This window comes from Strix aluco, chromosome 37 (assembly GCF_031877795.1).
Source record: "Strix aluco isolate bStrAlu1 chromosome 37, bStrAlu1.hap1, whole genome shotgun sequence".
Taxonomy (NCBI): Eukaryota; Metazoa; Chordata; class Aves; order Strigiformes; family Strigidae; genus Strix; species Strix aluco.
Window position 1 is genome coordinate 1,003,040 of NC_133967.1, and position 15,933 is coordinate 1,018,972.

Below are 15,933 nucleotides of genomic sequence, written 5' to 3' on the forward strand. Positions count from 1 at the left end.
AGTCCTCTGCTGGGGTCAGTCGCACCGTCTCATCCCAGAGCTCATTGGTTTTCTCCTCCGTGTTTGATGAAAGCCAGTCCAACAAGGTGGAGTCTAAATCTGAATGCGGAGGAGGAGGAAGGTGTTGAGATCAAGACAGGGGATGGGTGATGTTGCAGACAGGGCAGGGACAAGTGAGAGGCCAGGGAGGTTCTCCCCAGTTTTGCCAAATGAGCACCTTTTCCCCCCAGAGCTGCTGGGATCAGGATGATGCTGTTCCCTTCCCTAGGCAGGGCAGTGACACTGCAAGCCGAGATGGCTTTTGGTGACCTCCTAAGGGCAAAGGTGGGAGCTCTTTGCAAATGCTGTTACGGTGAATTCAGAGCCCAGCTACATCTCCTGGTGTAATACTCCTAAAGCATCCAGCTTTTGGATAATCGCTTGATCCGCAAATGGAGCCTCTCCCTTGGGACGGTGTAAAATGCCTGGTTCTGCCTGTCCCCCCCTTACTCAGCAGGACCTGGGACCAAACTCCCATGAGGACCATGTTGACAGGGCATGGGAGATTTGGCCCAGTCCTTTTAGGTATTGCCAAATGCTTGTTCTTTCCTCTTTCTGCCCCCCCATTTCCCATACTCTGAACAGGCACCTTGACCACCCTCTAGGGCAGACCCTGATCTGCACAAGCCTAAAGGAGGGACATGGTGAGACCTCAGTGTGGTGTTGGTGTCAGCAGAGTCTTCTCTCCCAGGATCTGAGGGGATGGGGAGGATGATCAGGATCATAGGTAGGCAGGAGGCTGACTGTTCTATCTGGTTCTGCACAGCAGAGCATCGGCAGAGCATCGCCAGCAGCAAGGCGGCCGCAGGAGAACTGGCCGAATCGCCCGCCACCTTGGCATCGATATCTCTGCAGAGGGGCGCGTGGCCCGAAACCGCAGAGGGATCGTCGTCATCATCCATGGGGCACCCCTGACAGGTAGGTGAGGCACAGCCCGTGGCTGCAAGGAGGGGGGAAGCAGGAGAGACACATCCTGGAGGGCCGTGGTGCTTGGCTGACCAGTTGAAGCGAAGCGAGGTAAGCCACAGCTCTGCTGGTACATGAAATGGTCCCAGGCCTTCACCAGCTGGGGCAAGGGCTGTGGCTCACCCTGGGTCCGCACAGCTAGGCTATCGTTCCCCCACACAGGGTGGCCATGTCCCCATTGCTTCGTGGGAGCACAGTGCCTAGTGCCCCTGTAGCCTCATGGGAGCAGTCCCTCGCCCACGCTGACCCCCAGACCGTGCCCAGACGTTGCCTGAGGCAGCGCCGGCCAGCACAGGCTGGCGAACGCTCTGAGTGGTGGCGGGACAGGGCTCGAAACAATGTCCTGGCCCAGGGCTGAGGTCACCACGAGGGACAAAGTGCTCAGCTGGATGTGAGGTGGAGGTGATCCTCCTGGCTCTAGAGGACAACGCTTCTAGCCATGCTCAGCTACCTCCCTCATGGTCTCCCCTAAAGGGGCACTTGATTTCCGACTGCCCTTGAAACTTTGAAATCCTGTCTGGGGACTTTCTAGAGCCTGTCCCTGAAAATGCTTCACGTGCAAGTGTCACCAAGCACTCTTCCTCTCTCTCAAGGGAAGACAGCGACAGCGGTTGCCCTGTCCAAATATTACGGCGCTGCCTGCTTGTCCATGGACACCGTGGTGAGAGAAGCCATCTCGGACAGGAGCAGCTCAGCAGGGCTGCGCGCCCGGGAGCTGTGCATCGGGGCTGCCATCGAGCAGAGCTGCAAGGAGGCAGAGGGTGCCGGTGAGGAGAAACGCTGGACCCAGAGCAGCGCTTCAGAAACCCACCATGACCATCCACTTCTGCTTGTTCCAGAGAGGAACTCTGACAGCCCTTGGGTCTCCTAGGGAACGTGGGTGCAGCGTGTAGAAATGCAAAGCCATTTCATAAAGCATCTTGTGTTATTAAAAAAAATAATCTCTGTTTTAAGGGCTCAGACAGGGGCACTTCTACTGCCTCTGGGCTTCTCAGCACATACTCCTTCTCCTAGGAGTGGTGAAGCACACCTGTATTTTTCTCAGGGGTTTTTACATTTCCTCAAAGCTGAATCCAGCTGGCTCCTCGTGGCCATCAGGCAGAACTGCTGCCCACTTTAACAACCAAGAAGCCCTCTGAAGCTGCTCATTAAGCACTGGACAACTGACTTTGAGTGTGGCTTCAGAAACATGAGAGGAAGGGAAGAACAACCTCCCAGAGTTTCAGATGAGACACGCTGCAGATGAGCTCTTTTCTCCAGAGGTTCTCCTATACACACTGTCAGGTCACGCAGCTCGTGCATGTGGTGCTGTTCTCCACCTGAGACCAGAGACTTTTAGAAAACCTGGTTGGGCAGTTGGTGCCCCGCGCTCTGCAGGGTGAGGCCAGACCCTGGTTCTGGTGGGGGAAGTTTTGCATTGCTCAGCTTTGAACCTGGTTGGGTTGGGAGCTGGTGGAAGGAAGAAGGGTCTGGGCCCTGGGTGGGGTTATCCCATGCGGAGGATTTAGCTCCAGTGGAGATGGGGGATGCAGCTGGGGCAGGGCTGCATGTTACCGTCTCCATGTGAGAATGCAGGATGGTGCAAGGTACAGAAATGATGCTCCTGGAGGGTGGAGCCTTGGCTTGATCCACAGGGGAGCTACTGTGCAGTGTCACCTGCGTGCACATTTGTGAGGAGGGACGCAGAGCTGTGCCTTAAAAACTCTCTGGCTTTAAAATCCAGTATCAGGTGGTGTGCTTTACCATGCTAATAAGAGAAGCAGGGCAGGAGCTGCTTCTGGAGATGGGTGCTGCTAGTGCCCAGCAGGCTGGGGGACAAGGGCCGTGTCCCTGCCAGGGCGCAGGGCTGTGCCCGTTGGGGTGGAAGGTGCCTGCTTGCTCCCCACTGAGCGTCTGTCCCCTCCACAGGTCACAACGCAGATGCGTCCCTCACCTGCAGGTTGGCACCGAGGCCAAGCGCAGCCTAGACATGAGCCGGTCCAGCTCTGGGGACAAACTCAGCCGGCGGTCCGTCAGGTCCCGAGGCCAGGTGAGCGCTGCGGCGGGCAAGAAGACGACAGATGGCCCCACCCCCCAATCCCAGAAACAGCATCTGATGGATCTGACAGGCTCCCAGGTGAAGCACGATGTGCACTGGTTAATGCCTGGGACCTTTCTGTTGCCTCTGAGAAGTGAAGGAGCCGCTTCCAGTGGAGGCTCTGCATCACCCACAGCCTGGTGCGGGGGTCTATAGTGCAGAGAGCCAGCTGGGCAGGCTGGGCATGGCTCAGGGTGGGAATGAAACCCTGTGCTCTGGCAGAGAAACTCTGCGGCATCTTAACAGATTGTTGGCAAAGTGCAGTCCTGGCTGACGTGGCTGCAGCGGTGGGCAAAGCTGCGGGATGCTGCGCTGGGGGCTTGCAAGCTTGGGCCTCTGCTGGCCACAGATGCACCCTCCAGCGTGGTCCCCTGGAGCTGCTGGCCTGCAGCTTTGTTCTAGTCTCCTGCTAGTGAGAAACCCCAGCTCCATGCCCAGCAGTTGGAATTGTTTGGGGGTTTCCAAAGTGGTTGATTTTTCTTGTGGTGTTCAACATTGCAGGGCTCATCAAGTTCTCACCACTCTCCCCTTCCCTGCGTTCCTGCGCAGCGAGGGCTGAGCGTCAGTGGCAGCACATCAGGAGAGCTGGGCTTTAGGAGCTGCGTGCTGCCCGAGGAGCTGCTGGTGGCCATCCTCTCTGAAAGGCTGCAGGTACGTGGGGTGGGGGCAAATGGTACGTTCTTGGTACAGAGAGACAGGCAGCGAGGTACAATTCCGAGAGGAGGAGGGCTGTGCCTGCTCTTGGGGGAGTCCTGGGCTGCGTGCAGGAATCCGTGGGTGAAGCTGCAGATGCCATAAGTTGGCAGAGCGTGGGGAAAGATCAGAGCTTGTCTGAGCTGCTGCACTTGGAACTGTGATGGCTGGTGATCTCTGACATCAGGCTTTAGTGACCAGCTGAGAGCCCAACGCGTGCGACAGCTGACTTTCTCTTCCTTTTCGACTTTATCTGCAGCTGAGCGACTGCTACCAGGGAGTGGTGTTTGATGGCCTGGAGACCCCCTTTGCACACAACACGGCGTCTGCTCTCCTCTGCCTGCTCAAAGCTGTCAGAAATCGGCCTCACATTTATTTTGTGAACCTGTTCCAGGATTATGCTTCTTGGAAAGCCAGGGAGATGGCCGCAGAAGAGCAGGAAGGTGAGACTCTGCGTCTCCGTAACTCTGAAATCTCTCTCGAGCCCTCAGCCGTACCCGTGTGCATCTGGGTTACCAGCAGAACTTGTAAGAGATGTTTTTATGAATCCTTCCACCTTCTGCCTCGGTGTAGCCAGCTCTCAGCTCACAGTTGCTTAAAATACAGCAGAGCTGAGGCTGTAAGACTGACCTCAGTCTCTAACATTAAAGCTTGGGCACAAGTGCAAGCTCTTGTGGCTCAATAACTAATCACTGGCCAGCTGTCCACAGTGCTGGTGCGTGTGAGCCAGGCAAGGCATGGGAACTTACTGGCCAGCGATAGTTTGGGGCTTGTCTGAATTCTGAAGCAGGATGTGAGCTCGCCGGTATCTCCTGGCAGGATGACAGCCTGGGTCAGGACAGAGTTGTGAATCCTGGCAGCTCACCCAGAGCAGCAAGCTCTGCTTGCAGGCACTGATGGTTTCTCCTCTGGTCTGTGCTGAAGGACGGGAGCGGGAAGAAGCTGCCAGCAGGGAGAAAGCACGTCTCTGGGAGATGGAAGAGGACGAGTATGATGCCCTCACCGAGGAGGAGAAAATTCACTTTGATAACAGTATCCTGCAAGTCCAGCATGAGAGGAAGAAAAGGTCTGTAAGCCTTCTATGGGTGCCTCCCCAGGAGTGTCCCCGAAGGGTTTCCCTGCTCCGGAGACCTTGGTTGTGCTCAGAGGGGTTACCAAGGCCAAAAGCATTAATTACCAGCAGCACAAGGATTCCCAGTTCCACCTCCCTGGTTCCCAGCGGAGCAGGGACCTTCCTCCGGTGAGATGAGAACATCTTCTCTCCGTTTTAGTGGTGAGCCCGTCGGCTTAGGGGCTCTGTGCTTCCCTTGCCACTGTGCTTGCCAGTGTCTCTAAGTTAATTATGTTCATTCTCATCTTCATCGCCCTTCTCCACCAAACCAGAGGGGTTGTGGTGTGGGTTGGTGTGAGGCGCAGCTGTGCTGGCTTGGTTTGGATCCCAGTCCTGCCGTAGGTGAGGCCCTTGCACTGCTGAGCTCCCAGGGGTTTCCTTACTGAGTGACACCAGCCACAAAAGCTCACCTTCAGCTGCAGCAGCAGGTGAGCCTGGGAGAAGCTCTGGTCCAGCAAAGCAGCCCCGTTCAGGAGGGTACACAGGATAAGCTTAAGCCTCTATTAAGCCCTGCCTGAAACTCGCGGAGGGACTTGCTTAAAGTGAGCCTGTGTTTCAGCGCTTCTTTGAGCCCCAGCTGACGTTTGTTTCCCTGGGAGGAGATCACTAGGGCTGCTTCAAACTGTGACTTCCAGGACAGGCAGCACAAGCTTCCCATGGTCACGGCTGGGTTCCAGCAGGACACCTGGTTGTGTGGAGCCTGTTCTGCAGGAGGACAGTTACTACAGCCTTTGCTTTCTGACTGGTATGGCTGGTCTCACTAAGGAGCAGGCTGTGCCCAGGGAGAAGGGCTGGATAAGCCAAGTATTGGTGCAGGGATAAGCAGGTGTTAGTGACTGGTGAGCTGGTTTAGTGATTTGTGAGCTGGATATTGAGGGCTTCAGGCTCCAGCGTGGAGCAATGGTGGGTCAGTCTTTGGCAGCATGCTGGAGGTGTCCAGGTGGACCTTATTGGAGAAGCAGTGCAATTTAGACCTTGTGACAGCAAAGCCTGGATTTGGCTGGCCCTGGAGGTCCCCTCCCACTTCCCTCACTTTGGATGTCCCAGCCCCCCCAGGTTGAGGGAAGTCCACAGAGCTGGTCTAACAGTTGTGCCTGGCCTTAGGGTCAGTGAATGAAGTGTGGGACCAGCTGGGATTGCAGCGAGCCCAGATTTCTGGTGGTGACTCTCGGGGATGTTTTCTGTTTGTCTTGCTGAAGGGAGATGGAGCGGCTGGCTCGAGAGCTTGAGGAAAAGCAGCGGTGGGAGCTCGAACGCTTGAGGGAGGAAGAATTGCTGAAGATGTTGTCTAAGTGGGCCAAGAGAAAGCTTGGAAAAGACAAAGAAAATGCTTCAAGGAAGAAAAGCCAGCCTGGAGTCAGGCAGGTGGGTGGTTGTGTTTATAGAGATGAGTGAAAGCCCTGGGGACCCTCCTGCTGAGCCGTACCATTCCTGGCGAAGCCAGCAGCCCCCCGCAGTGCTGGGGGTGGGTACCTGGCCGTCAGCAACACACGGGGCTGTGCTGGGAAACAGCAGCCAGTGTTTGATCGTGCTGCTGCTTCACCAGGGGTATTTTCACATGGGTTTGTTGGGTAGAGCTGTTCTTCTAGGCTCATGCTGCCTTTGAGTCATGGCTTCATGTAACTCCAAGCCCTAGATAGTTTTAGTCCAGCATTTCTCCCCGTTCTGCATGTGACTTACACCTCTGAGCCATGACCCGCCTGGGATGTGGTGTCTTTTGCTACCTGTCTGGCAGGAGATACCACCAGGCCCTTTAGGAATTCATTAGCAGCCAGACTTCCCAAAGTGTCAGCCAGACACAGGGATGGATGCTCAGCACACCAGAAACGTGCCCGGAGGACTGCACAGGAGTAAGGAGGTGTCTTAAGTTCCCTGTTTGGGTTGGGGAAGCTGTTCTGTTTCTCAGCTGGTTTGCAGGACTCCTCATCAGTCTGGCGCTGGGGAGTTCAGTTTCAGTTGAGCTCAACTGGGTACCAGCTGCGTTCTGAATTGGGATTTGTAGAGCACCTAGCACAGGTCTCAGATGAGGCGTGGGGTGCTATTGCGAAGATCGCCGCTGTCCTACAGCATTTGAGTTGGTGCTTTGAAATGCTCACCGCTTTGTCCTGCTCCTCCTGCCCAGAACACGAACGCATCCACCAGCAACACCAGCGCATCCACCGGCAACCTGTCCGATGTCACTGAGGGGGGAGAGAAGAAGGGATCTGCAAAGGAGCACCCAGACTCTCTTGGACAAGGAAGATAAGGAAAAGCAGATCAAGGCGTCCCTGACAGAGGCCTGCCCAGTGGAGGTTGTGCAACCTGCAGACCCAGAACAGGGGGAAACCAAAACCGAGGCGCAGAGTGACAGCGAGAAGAACTTGGCCCTGAGGTTTAAGATCTACGAGGCATCGCAGAGGGATGTCACACATATTTTGTCATCCTGGGACAGGGCTCAGGGTATCCTGCTGTCCCCTCTGAACCAAGAGGTGGTGCAGCACCAAGTACAAGGCCAGCGCCAGCATTTATCCAGGCGGAGGAGCTGGAGGGACAGAGAGAAGGAGCATCTGGAGAGGCTGGAGAAGGAGCATCTGGAAAAACTGAAGGGTCTTGAGGACTCCGAGTTATCTGGGCTGGAAGGGGAAGGTGCAGAAGGGTCAGCCAGAGGCCAGGACGTCGGGGTGCCCTGCTTGGACATCCAGGTGCTGAGCTCTGCAGATGTGACTAGGGCAATCCTGGAGAGCAGCAAGCTGCCAGCGGCAGAGCAGGTAAAGCCCTGCGAGGCTCAGATGCTGAGCCTGCCGTGGTCTGGGCCCTGGTGCGTTGTGTCCCACCAGGTGACAACAGCACAGGGCCTTGTCCAGGCCACTGATGATGTTCCGCGATGGCTTCAAAGCAGCCACGTGGCTGGGGAAGTTCTTGCCATCCCCCAGATGGGTGGGAAGAGGGAGGGCTCTCTGCTGGAACATCCTCTCTGTTTGGAGAGTTTCCCAGTCTGGAAATCATTAAAAATGGTCCCAGGGCAGGGCAACTCCTGGTCATTGTTTCCTTCAGCCGAGTCACTCAGGTTTCTCTCTAGGTCCCACTTGTAGGTCCTGGCACTGCTCTGGAGCCTGCCCACCCCACTGGGAACAAAAAAGCACTGTGCTCCATCTAAATAAACAAACCCATTGCCAAAAGCTCGATGCCTTTCAGGAAGTGTGAGGATGAAGGCGATGGGACTATAAACAGGGTTTTCTCTTATGCTCTAGATCCTGGATGACCTGGGACTGGGTCCCTCGGGGCCTCCCATTCCACCTACTGCTTTTTACTCTGTGATCCGCCACCCGGAGAAGCGGATGGTCCCTGCAGCAGGAGAAGCCCTCGAGCACTTCGCCTTTGTTGTGCCAGAAGGTGCCACTGCAGAAGAAGGAAAGAAGGAAACCAGAAGTTTGTTGGATGTCCCCGTTGTGCCTGCAGTGAAGGTGCCAGGGCAGGGGCCAGGCTGGATGGGGCCATGGGGGGAGGTGGGATGGAAAAGGATCACTGTGGAAGGGCAGTGAAGACATGACGGGGCCCCGTGTCTGCAGGCATCCCTCCTGTCTGTTTAAAAGAGACAGCTCTGCTTGAGACATCGGGCAGTTCTGTGAGATGAGAGAAAAATCAGCTAAAACGTTCGACTTCCCTTGAGGAGAGGGTCCTGGGCAAGGAGGGGTGTTGTAGGCGAAACGAAGTCCCATAAGGAAGACCAAATCCATGGGCAGAGGGGGTTGGTGGTTTATTCTCTCTCCTGTCTGTTACCAAACCTGCAGCTTTCTCTCCAGGATGGGGGTGTCTCAGGGCAGGTCTCACCTCTCTCCCTTTCCTCTCTCCCTTAGTGTGAAGGTGTCAGAGGAGCAGGTCACGCCAAGCAGGGGCCGGTCGGGGAAGGAGAAAGCCGCGGGCAGGCGGGAGGCTGTGAGGCAGAAGCGGAGCTCCAGCCGGGGCAGGAGAGGTCGCCAGGCGCTGGGCACGGGAGCACCCACGCGGCCCCCCGAGGCGCACCAAAGCGACGTGGACAGGGTCCCATCCCGGGGGAAATCCGTCAGGTGAGCTGTGAGGGAGGAGGTGATCCCTCTGCTTCACGTCCATCTTGCCAAATGGGCTCCATCATCCCCAGCCCCGCAGGGACCCTCTGCCGGTGCCTTCATGGGATGGCGAGTCCATGAGCCTCCTCCTTCTCTCGTTTGCTCGTTAGCAATGTCTGAAGCCTCCTCTTTAATTGCCAGGCTGAGCAGCTGCCAGTGGATAGTGCCTGCCCACGGGGAGGTGGAACTGAAGGTCCAGTTCAGCTCCACGGTGCCGGGGCAGTTTGACCAGACGCTGCATTGTGAGGTCCTGGGGACAAAGCGACTGTGCCAGGTGCACTGCAGGGGTACCTGCCTGTATCCCACCGTCAGCCAGGACCCACGGTAAGGCTGGGGCGTGGGAGCCTCCCCCACTGCTCCCCCCTGAGCTCAGAGCCAGGGCTGCCCCTTGTGCCCCAGTGACCTTCTGGCTTGGGCAGAGCATGCGGCCTGAGCCGCCCAGCATCTCTTCCGTGCTTGGAGCTGAGAACCAGTACTGGTACCTCAGCCACCAATAAGGGTTATGGCTTTCTGACCAGGTTTTCTACTTAGAGCGTCTCACAGCTCCTCATTCCCCATTTTCTCTGCCCAGGCTGGTGCTTCCTTGCCGGAGGAAGAGCAAGGCGGACGATGACATCATCACCAAGCAGTGTGTCATGAACACGGGCATATTCCACTTTGGACCGCTGCTGTGTGGGAAGTCAAGAGACTGGTACGTGCTCCCCGCTCCGAGCGAGCATCCTGGTCCGCTGCCTGCATGGAGTGAGACGTTGGGCTGGGATTCGACACAGTTCCCCATAGGATTCTCATAGAAACACTGTCTGCCCATGGCCTGGAGGAGCGAACGGTCTGCTGGGTCAAGCACTGGCTGGATGGACAGTCCCAGAGAGTGGTGGTCAGTGGAGCTAAATCCAGCTGGTGGCCGGTCACAAGTGGTGTTCCTCAGGGCTCGGTGTTGGGACATTTCTGTTCAACACCTTTATTGATGATCTCGGTAAGGACACAGAGTGTATCATCAGTAAGGTCACAGATGACACCAAATGAAGCAGGAGAGTCGATCTGCACGAGGACAGGGAGGGTCTGCAGAGAGACCTGGATGGGTTGGATCGGTGGCCGACATCAACGGGATGAGCTTCAACAAGGGCAAGTGCCAGGTCCTGCCCTTGGGCCACAACAGCCCCCTGCGTGGCTACAGGCTTGGGGAGGAGTGGCTGGAGCTGTCTGGAAGAGAAGGGTCTGGGGGTTCTCATTGACAAACAGCTGAACAGGAGCCAGCAGTGTGCCCAGGTGGCCAAGAAAGCCAACGGCATCCTGGCTTGTACCAGCACTAGTGTGACCAGCAGGGACAGGGAGGTGACAGTCCCCCTGTGCTCGGCACTGGTGAGGCCACACCTGGAGGGTTGTGTCCAGGTTTGGGCACCTCAATGCGAGAGAGATCTCGAGGGGCTGGAGCGAGGGCAGAGGAGGGCAACGAGGTGGGGAAGGGGCTGGAGAATAAATCCTGTGAGGAGCGATGGAAGGAGCTGGGGCTGTTCAGTGTGAGGAGGAGAAGGGGAGGGGAGACCTCATCACTCTCTGCAGCTCCCTGAAAGGACGTTGTGGAGAGGTTGGGGCTGGTCTCTGCTCCCAGGGAATTAGTGACAGAGAGAGGGAACGGCTTGAAACTGCAACAGGGGAGGGTCAGGCTGGACAGGAGGGAAAAATGTTTCCCTGACAGAGTGGTCAGAGAGTGGAATAGGCTGCCCAGGGAGGGGGTGGAGTCCCCACCCCTGGGGGGGTTTAAGGGCCGTTTGGATGAGCTGTGGGGGGATGTGGGGTAGGGGAGAACTTTAGAGTGGGGCTGAGGGTTGGACTCGATGACCCCGAGGGGCTTTTCCACCCTGAATGATTCTGTGATTCTACTATTCCAACGCTGCACGGCAGCCCAAGAACTTGCACTCCCAGGTGTAACCAAAGTAACTCCCCCACACAAGCACTGCAACACAAACCGGCACAGGGAAGGGCGAGGTTTAAAAGTTGCTTAAATGTTTTCTCTAAAAGGCTACGTTTGCAGAGTGTTGAAGACATTCCAGCAGACAGACAGACATCAGCTGTGAGGCCAAATGACGTCACTCAGAGTTAGCATGAGTCTGTTTTGAAGACATCACACCGTGGCATTACTAAAACTGCCAAGTGCGTGCTGCAACACTGAACTCGGGCAAGTTCTGAGTTCAAGAGACAGTCTTAAAAAGCACTATTCTGCCTTAAAACTATTCATCTCAGACCAGCTCAGAGTCCCATTTTCGGTTTTCTATTTTTTTGTATTTTGCCTGATAAGCAGAAAAGCAAATTCTCCAAGTGTTTGAGTCAGGATGTTACAGGGCAGGGAAGAGTTCTCCAGAAACCTGAGCTCTGGGGTTTGCAGTTCTCCCACGACATCGTGAGAACATCTGTTATAAGGGACAGGTCAAGAAATTCGGAGCAAATTAAAAGGAGGCAAGTTTAAATGCATCGTTCTCGGGTACAGGCTTTTTGAAGGGAATCCTGCCTTTAGAGAACACGCCTCTGTAGTAAGCGTGGAAGCAGACACACACACTTCCCCTCCCCCTTTTTAAAATAGGTCCCAACCAGCCATTTTGCCTTCCCAGCATTTGACAAGGAGTCCATCCTATAGTTTTGTTCCATGTAAAATCCTGTTTACCTTTAGCTTGTATTAGCATCGCTTCTATTGTTAGATTTCCATGATGAAAAGTAACAGTTTCCGAGCTGTGAAAAGTTTTTCTGAGTACTCAGAAAAATCTGGACAAGCAGGCCACCCTCACTCGCGGTTCGCTTTGTTCTTTCACTGCCACGTGTGGTCAGGACTCTGCACTGACAAAGGTGTGAAACCCCAATACCTTCTGTCCACATGTAAGAATTACAAACATCCCACTTCGGCGGAATATCCTCGTTTAGTTTTTCCCTTTGCTCTCTGAAGGTGAGTTTAAGCATCTACATCGGATTAATAAAACCAGTTAAAATGCTCAGGCCAAGAAAGAAAAGGACGAGTGAAGAGATGGATGAGGTGCGACCTGGACCAACTGACAAAATGTGCTGTGCGGTTTTTCAATTCATTACTCCGATCATTTGTTAAAATCCTATCCCTTTGATTCTCACTGAGATCCTAAGGATACACAGAGAATATTTAAACCTCTCCCCCCCATGCCCCGCCCCTGCCCAGTGGTGGATCTCTGGCCTATGTTGAATAAAGTCATGGATTTCAGTTTATCCAGACTCCGGACGCTCGTCCCTGGTACGTGCTTCCTCTTCACCTTTTACATTTCTCTCTCCTTGCTCTTACTCTTTGCTTCTGTCTCTGGCTGGGGTCTGCAGGATCACAGACCAGTTCACTAGAACCACTTCTTTTGGTTTAAGCAACCGTTGCTACCAATTATAATCTCTTCTAATATACTTCACATTTGAACTGTTTGTTTCCATTTCATACCAGGTGTTTCTAGGCCTTGAAATTTTTCTGTGGGCTCCAGGGGACGGTTAAGTCAAGGAGGACGAGTGTAGGGTTAGTTCCCAGGGAGACAGGATCTGTGCAAGGGTTTTGCTTTTGTGTCGTAGCTTTTGTGGGAGACAGACAAGCTTTGTGTGCCAAGAACAGCAGGACTGATGATGGGCATTTCTGGAGGGTTGTGTGCCTTCAGAGCTCTCAGCAAACGTCAGCCAGTTTGTCTGCTGCCCTGCAAACGCCGCTCGCTGGGAAGGAGAAATCCCGCTCTCCCAAGTGAATGCTTCTCCCCAGCTGCTTTTCAGCTCGCTTTGCCAGAGAGACTAAAAAAAGGGCTGCCCTTATGTGCAGGGACTGTGGATTGCACAGAGATACAGCCCAGCGAGCTTGAAAGCGTGGAGGGGCCAGTCCAACCTCCCCAGGGCCCTCTCTCGAGTTCAGGGCAGGGAGGGACCAGTGTGTCCAACGAGGCAGAAAAGCTCTGAGCTGTGGAGAGGAAGGAAGCTAAGCCCAGGGATGGAAGGTGCCATTATAGACTCAGATGTCCTGTCCGAAGGGAGGTTGGCTACCTCATGTGCTGCCTCTGCCTGGGGAGGGAGGGCTTGCAAACCAGCGGAGGAGGGAGCTGTGTTGTGCCAGCAGCTGGAGCCTCCCAGAGTCAGCCTGCAAAGCTGTCACTGCTCTTGCTCATGGAGAAGAAGTGTTACTCACAAGGAGGCTTCCTGAGCAGTCTCCTTGCTGGGCTGGTTACCCAGATCTGCTCCATGAGGAGGTTCATCAGCTCCCCTGCAGCCCAGCTATTCCTTGGGAAGGTGTGATGTAGCTGGCTTGGTTAATCCCAGATGTATTTTTAATGAGATATTATTTGTAAAAGGAGTTCCCAGTGCTGGTGAGACCAGACAGGGGAAAAAAGAAGTTTCCAAAGAGGTTTGGAAACCTCTGTCTTCCAGTCATAGGAAAATTAAACAGAAGCCATCTCTCTGTGCTCAGCCCAGCGAGGTGTTGTGAACCTGTCTGGGAGAAATCAGCATCCAGTTCCTGATTAAAAAGGCGGGAGCAGCAGCCAGGGAGGGTTAAAAGAAGGTCTGTGCCTTGAGGCTGTGCTGAAGGGAAACCCTAGATGTTTGTTTCTCAGTCAGAAGTTCAGCTGATGGATGCCTCTAGGAGGTCCCGGTGCCTGGGCATGATTTTACTTGCCCTGCTCTGTTTTTCTTTAGAGATGGAGGATGCTGAGGGCTGAAGGCACCAGCTGGGTGCTCGGTGCCCTTCCATTCCCCTCTTCAAGGGTTTTAGGTGGGTGGCCAAGGCCGGGGACAGGCAGCTGTAACCTGGCTGCAGATGTGCCGGGCATCGAAGCCCACAGCAAACGGGGAGTGTGACACCTCGTGTCTTCTGTGGGACAGGACCCTGCTTGTAGGCAGCTGCTGGAGAAAAGCTGATGCGTAATAGACTTACACCTTAATTCTGCTGTGCAGTATCATCTGCATCCCAGTTCTATCCACCAAGCGGAGATGCTTTTTCCCTGCCTTTCAGGACAGCTGCAGGCAGATGTTTTAAAGAACATTGATCTAGTGCATGCTGTAAGGGTGTGGAGAGGGTAAGGTTTGTCAGTAAAACTTTTTGTTCCCATCAAGTTAGTCTGGTAAAAGATACCATCTTCTACTAAGGAAGTTTATTCTGTAGGTTGTGTGAAACACTAGGCTGCTCAGAGAGGCTGATGCCAGAGAGGGTAGCTGAGCCCCTCTGCAGCATTCACAGCACCGCCTTGCATGTGAGCTGTTTGCTTGCCCTTGTGACTTTGCCTTTTCCCAAATCTGTATTGCTGCGCTGGCCTGGCAGGTAGGAGAGTTGAGTCCCTGTGAGATCAAACACCTTGCCTGGTCCCTGGCAGAGCTGTGATGAGATGAGTGCAAATCTGTGACCTTTAATGTCACCCTTGGTCCATATCAGGTGCTGCCTCTGTCATGGGGGGGATTTTTTTTTCTATCTATAGGAGAGAGGAAAAAGTTTTGGGTTGGTTCAGGAAATGGGGAAGGTTTCTTCTCTGGCCTGGTTGCCCTGGGAGTCCCCGTGCGGTTTTGTAAGGGAAAGTGTCAGGGCTGTGTCTGTGGTGGAGCCCATGGGGGATGCTCTGGGGATAGGAATGAAGCAAACACCTTGGAGGGAAGGGTGGTGGGTATATGCACCTTCTCTTATGCTCTTGTTTACAGGACATCACCTGGGTCTGCTGAGGCTTCCTGGAGTGCTTGAACACCTGAACACCTGAGGCTGTGAGATAGTGTAAGAGTCGGTCAGAAGATCAGTGTTGTCTCAACATTGTCATCGGGGACATGGACAGTGAGGGACTGACAGCGGCCTGTTGGAGCGCAGCTGCCGACCCCTGGAGTGGGATGTGGTGCAAAGGCTCCTGAATGCAGAACTGTGTGGTGCAGGCAGTGCTGTGCTGTTCTCCTGAGCACTGACCCGGGTGGTGCAGGCAGTGCAGTGCTGTTCTCCTGAGCACTGACCCGTGTGGTGCAGGCAGTGCAGTGCTGTTCTCCTGAGCACTGACCCGTGTGGTGCAGGCAGTGCTGTGCTGTTCTCCTGAGCACTGACCCGGGTGGTGCAGGCAGTGCTGTGCTGTTCTCCTGAGCACTGACCCGTGTGGTGCAGGCAGTGCAGTGCTGTTCTCCTGAGCACTGACCCGGGTGGTGCAGGCAGTGCAGTGCTGTTCTCCTGAGCACTGACCCGGGTGGTGCAGGCAGTGCAGTGCTGTTCTTCGGTGCCTGAGCCGTGCAGTACAAAGAGTGCTGTGCTATTGTTCAGTACCTGGGCCCAGCCGGAGCTGTTAGAGATAATTGCATAGCCACTGTCAGAAAAGATGGATCGCGACTGTTGCCATCACATCGATGAAGAAATCATGAACTTTAGACGAACTTTGCTTCATTATAACACCAAAACACACCTCCTGGTCGAAGGTTACCAGCCTCCAAGACTGTGGGGGGAAGCTGGGGGGTTTGGGGCAAGGGGAGGTGTGGGGGACCTCCCTGTGTGGCCCTGGGGTCAGCGCCTGCTGGGGTGTCAGGGTGAGGCCTCCCCTCATGCCTGTGCCTTAGCAGAAGAGTGCAGGGGACATGGCAGGACATAGTTCAGTCTGGAGGTGAACACCCCACACCCAGCCCCCCTCAGCGAGGAGAAAGGGACCAAATGTCCCTTTGATTTCAGTGCCCTGAGAGTGCAGCTTCTGCAGGAGGACGTGGTTCAGGGAGAGGTTGGGAGTGTGAGGATGGGGAGAGGATCTCTGCTTGGGGTCGCTGCCTTCGTCGGTGTGGGAAGGGAAGTCTTGGGGCTGAAACTGTGTGAAAAACCTGTCAAGAAAACTGCCAGGCAACATGTTCTTGTAGAATTCTCTCGGTAATCCTGATGTTCACTCTGTCACCGTTGAATCGTTGTAGCAGTAAGGAGGTAGTGATGTACACGTGAAGTGTTTGTCCCAGAAAGCAAATTATTTATGTTCCATCTAGTGACG

General features: G+C 54.8%; 1 protein-coding gene across 1 annotated transcript in view; it reads left to right on the plus strand.

Moving 5' to 3' along the window:
• LOC141917378 (hydrocephalus-inducing protein homolog) overlaps window positions 1-14,761 on the plus strand; it is a 15,882-nt gene extending 1,121 nt beyond the window's left edge. The window contains exons 3-14 of the mRNA XM_074810532.1: window positions 806-957; window positions 1,599-1,772; window positions 2,914-3,121; window positions 3,584-3,733; window positions 4,035-4,218; window positions 4,700-4,841; window positions 6,086-6,251; window positions 8,117-8,329; window positions 8,730-8,932; window positions 9,113-9,295; window positions 9,543-9,662; window positions 14,636-14,761. Coding sequence (XP_074666633.1) covers window positions 806-957; window positions 1,599-1,772; window positions 2,914-3,121; window positions 3,584-3,733; window positions 4,035-4,218; window positions 4,700-4,841; window positions 6,086-6,251; window positions 8,117-8,329; window positions 8,730-8,932; window positions 9,113-9,295; window positions 9,543-9,662; window positions 14,636-14,675 — 1,935 coding nt within the window. The 3' untranslated portion in view covers window positions 14,676-14,761. The remainder of the gene's footprint in view (window positions 1-805; window positions 958-1,598; window positions 1,773-2,913; window positions 3,122-3,583; window positions 3,734-4,034; window positions 4,219-4,699; window positions 4,842-6,085; window positions 6,252-8,116; window positions 8,330-8,729; window positions 8,933-9,112; window positions 9,296-9,542; window positions 9,663-14,635) is intronic.
• Window positions 14,762-15,933: the final 1,172 nt, after the last annotated feature.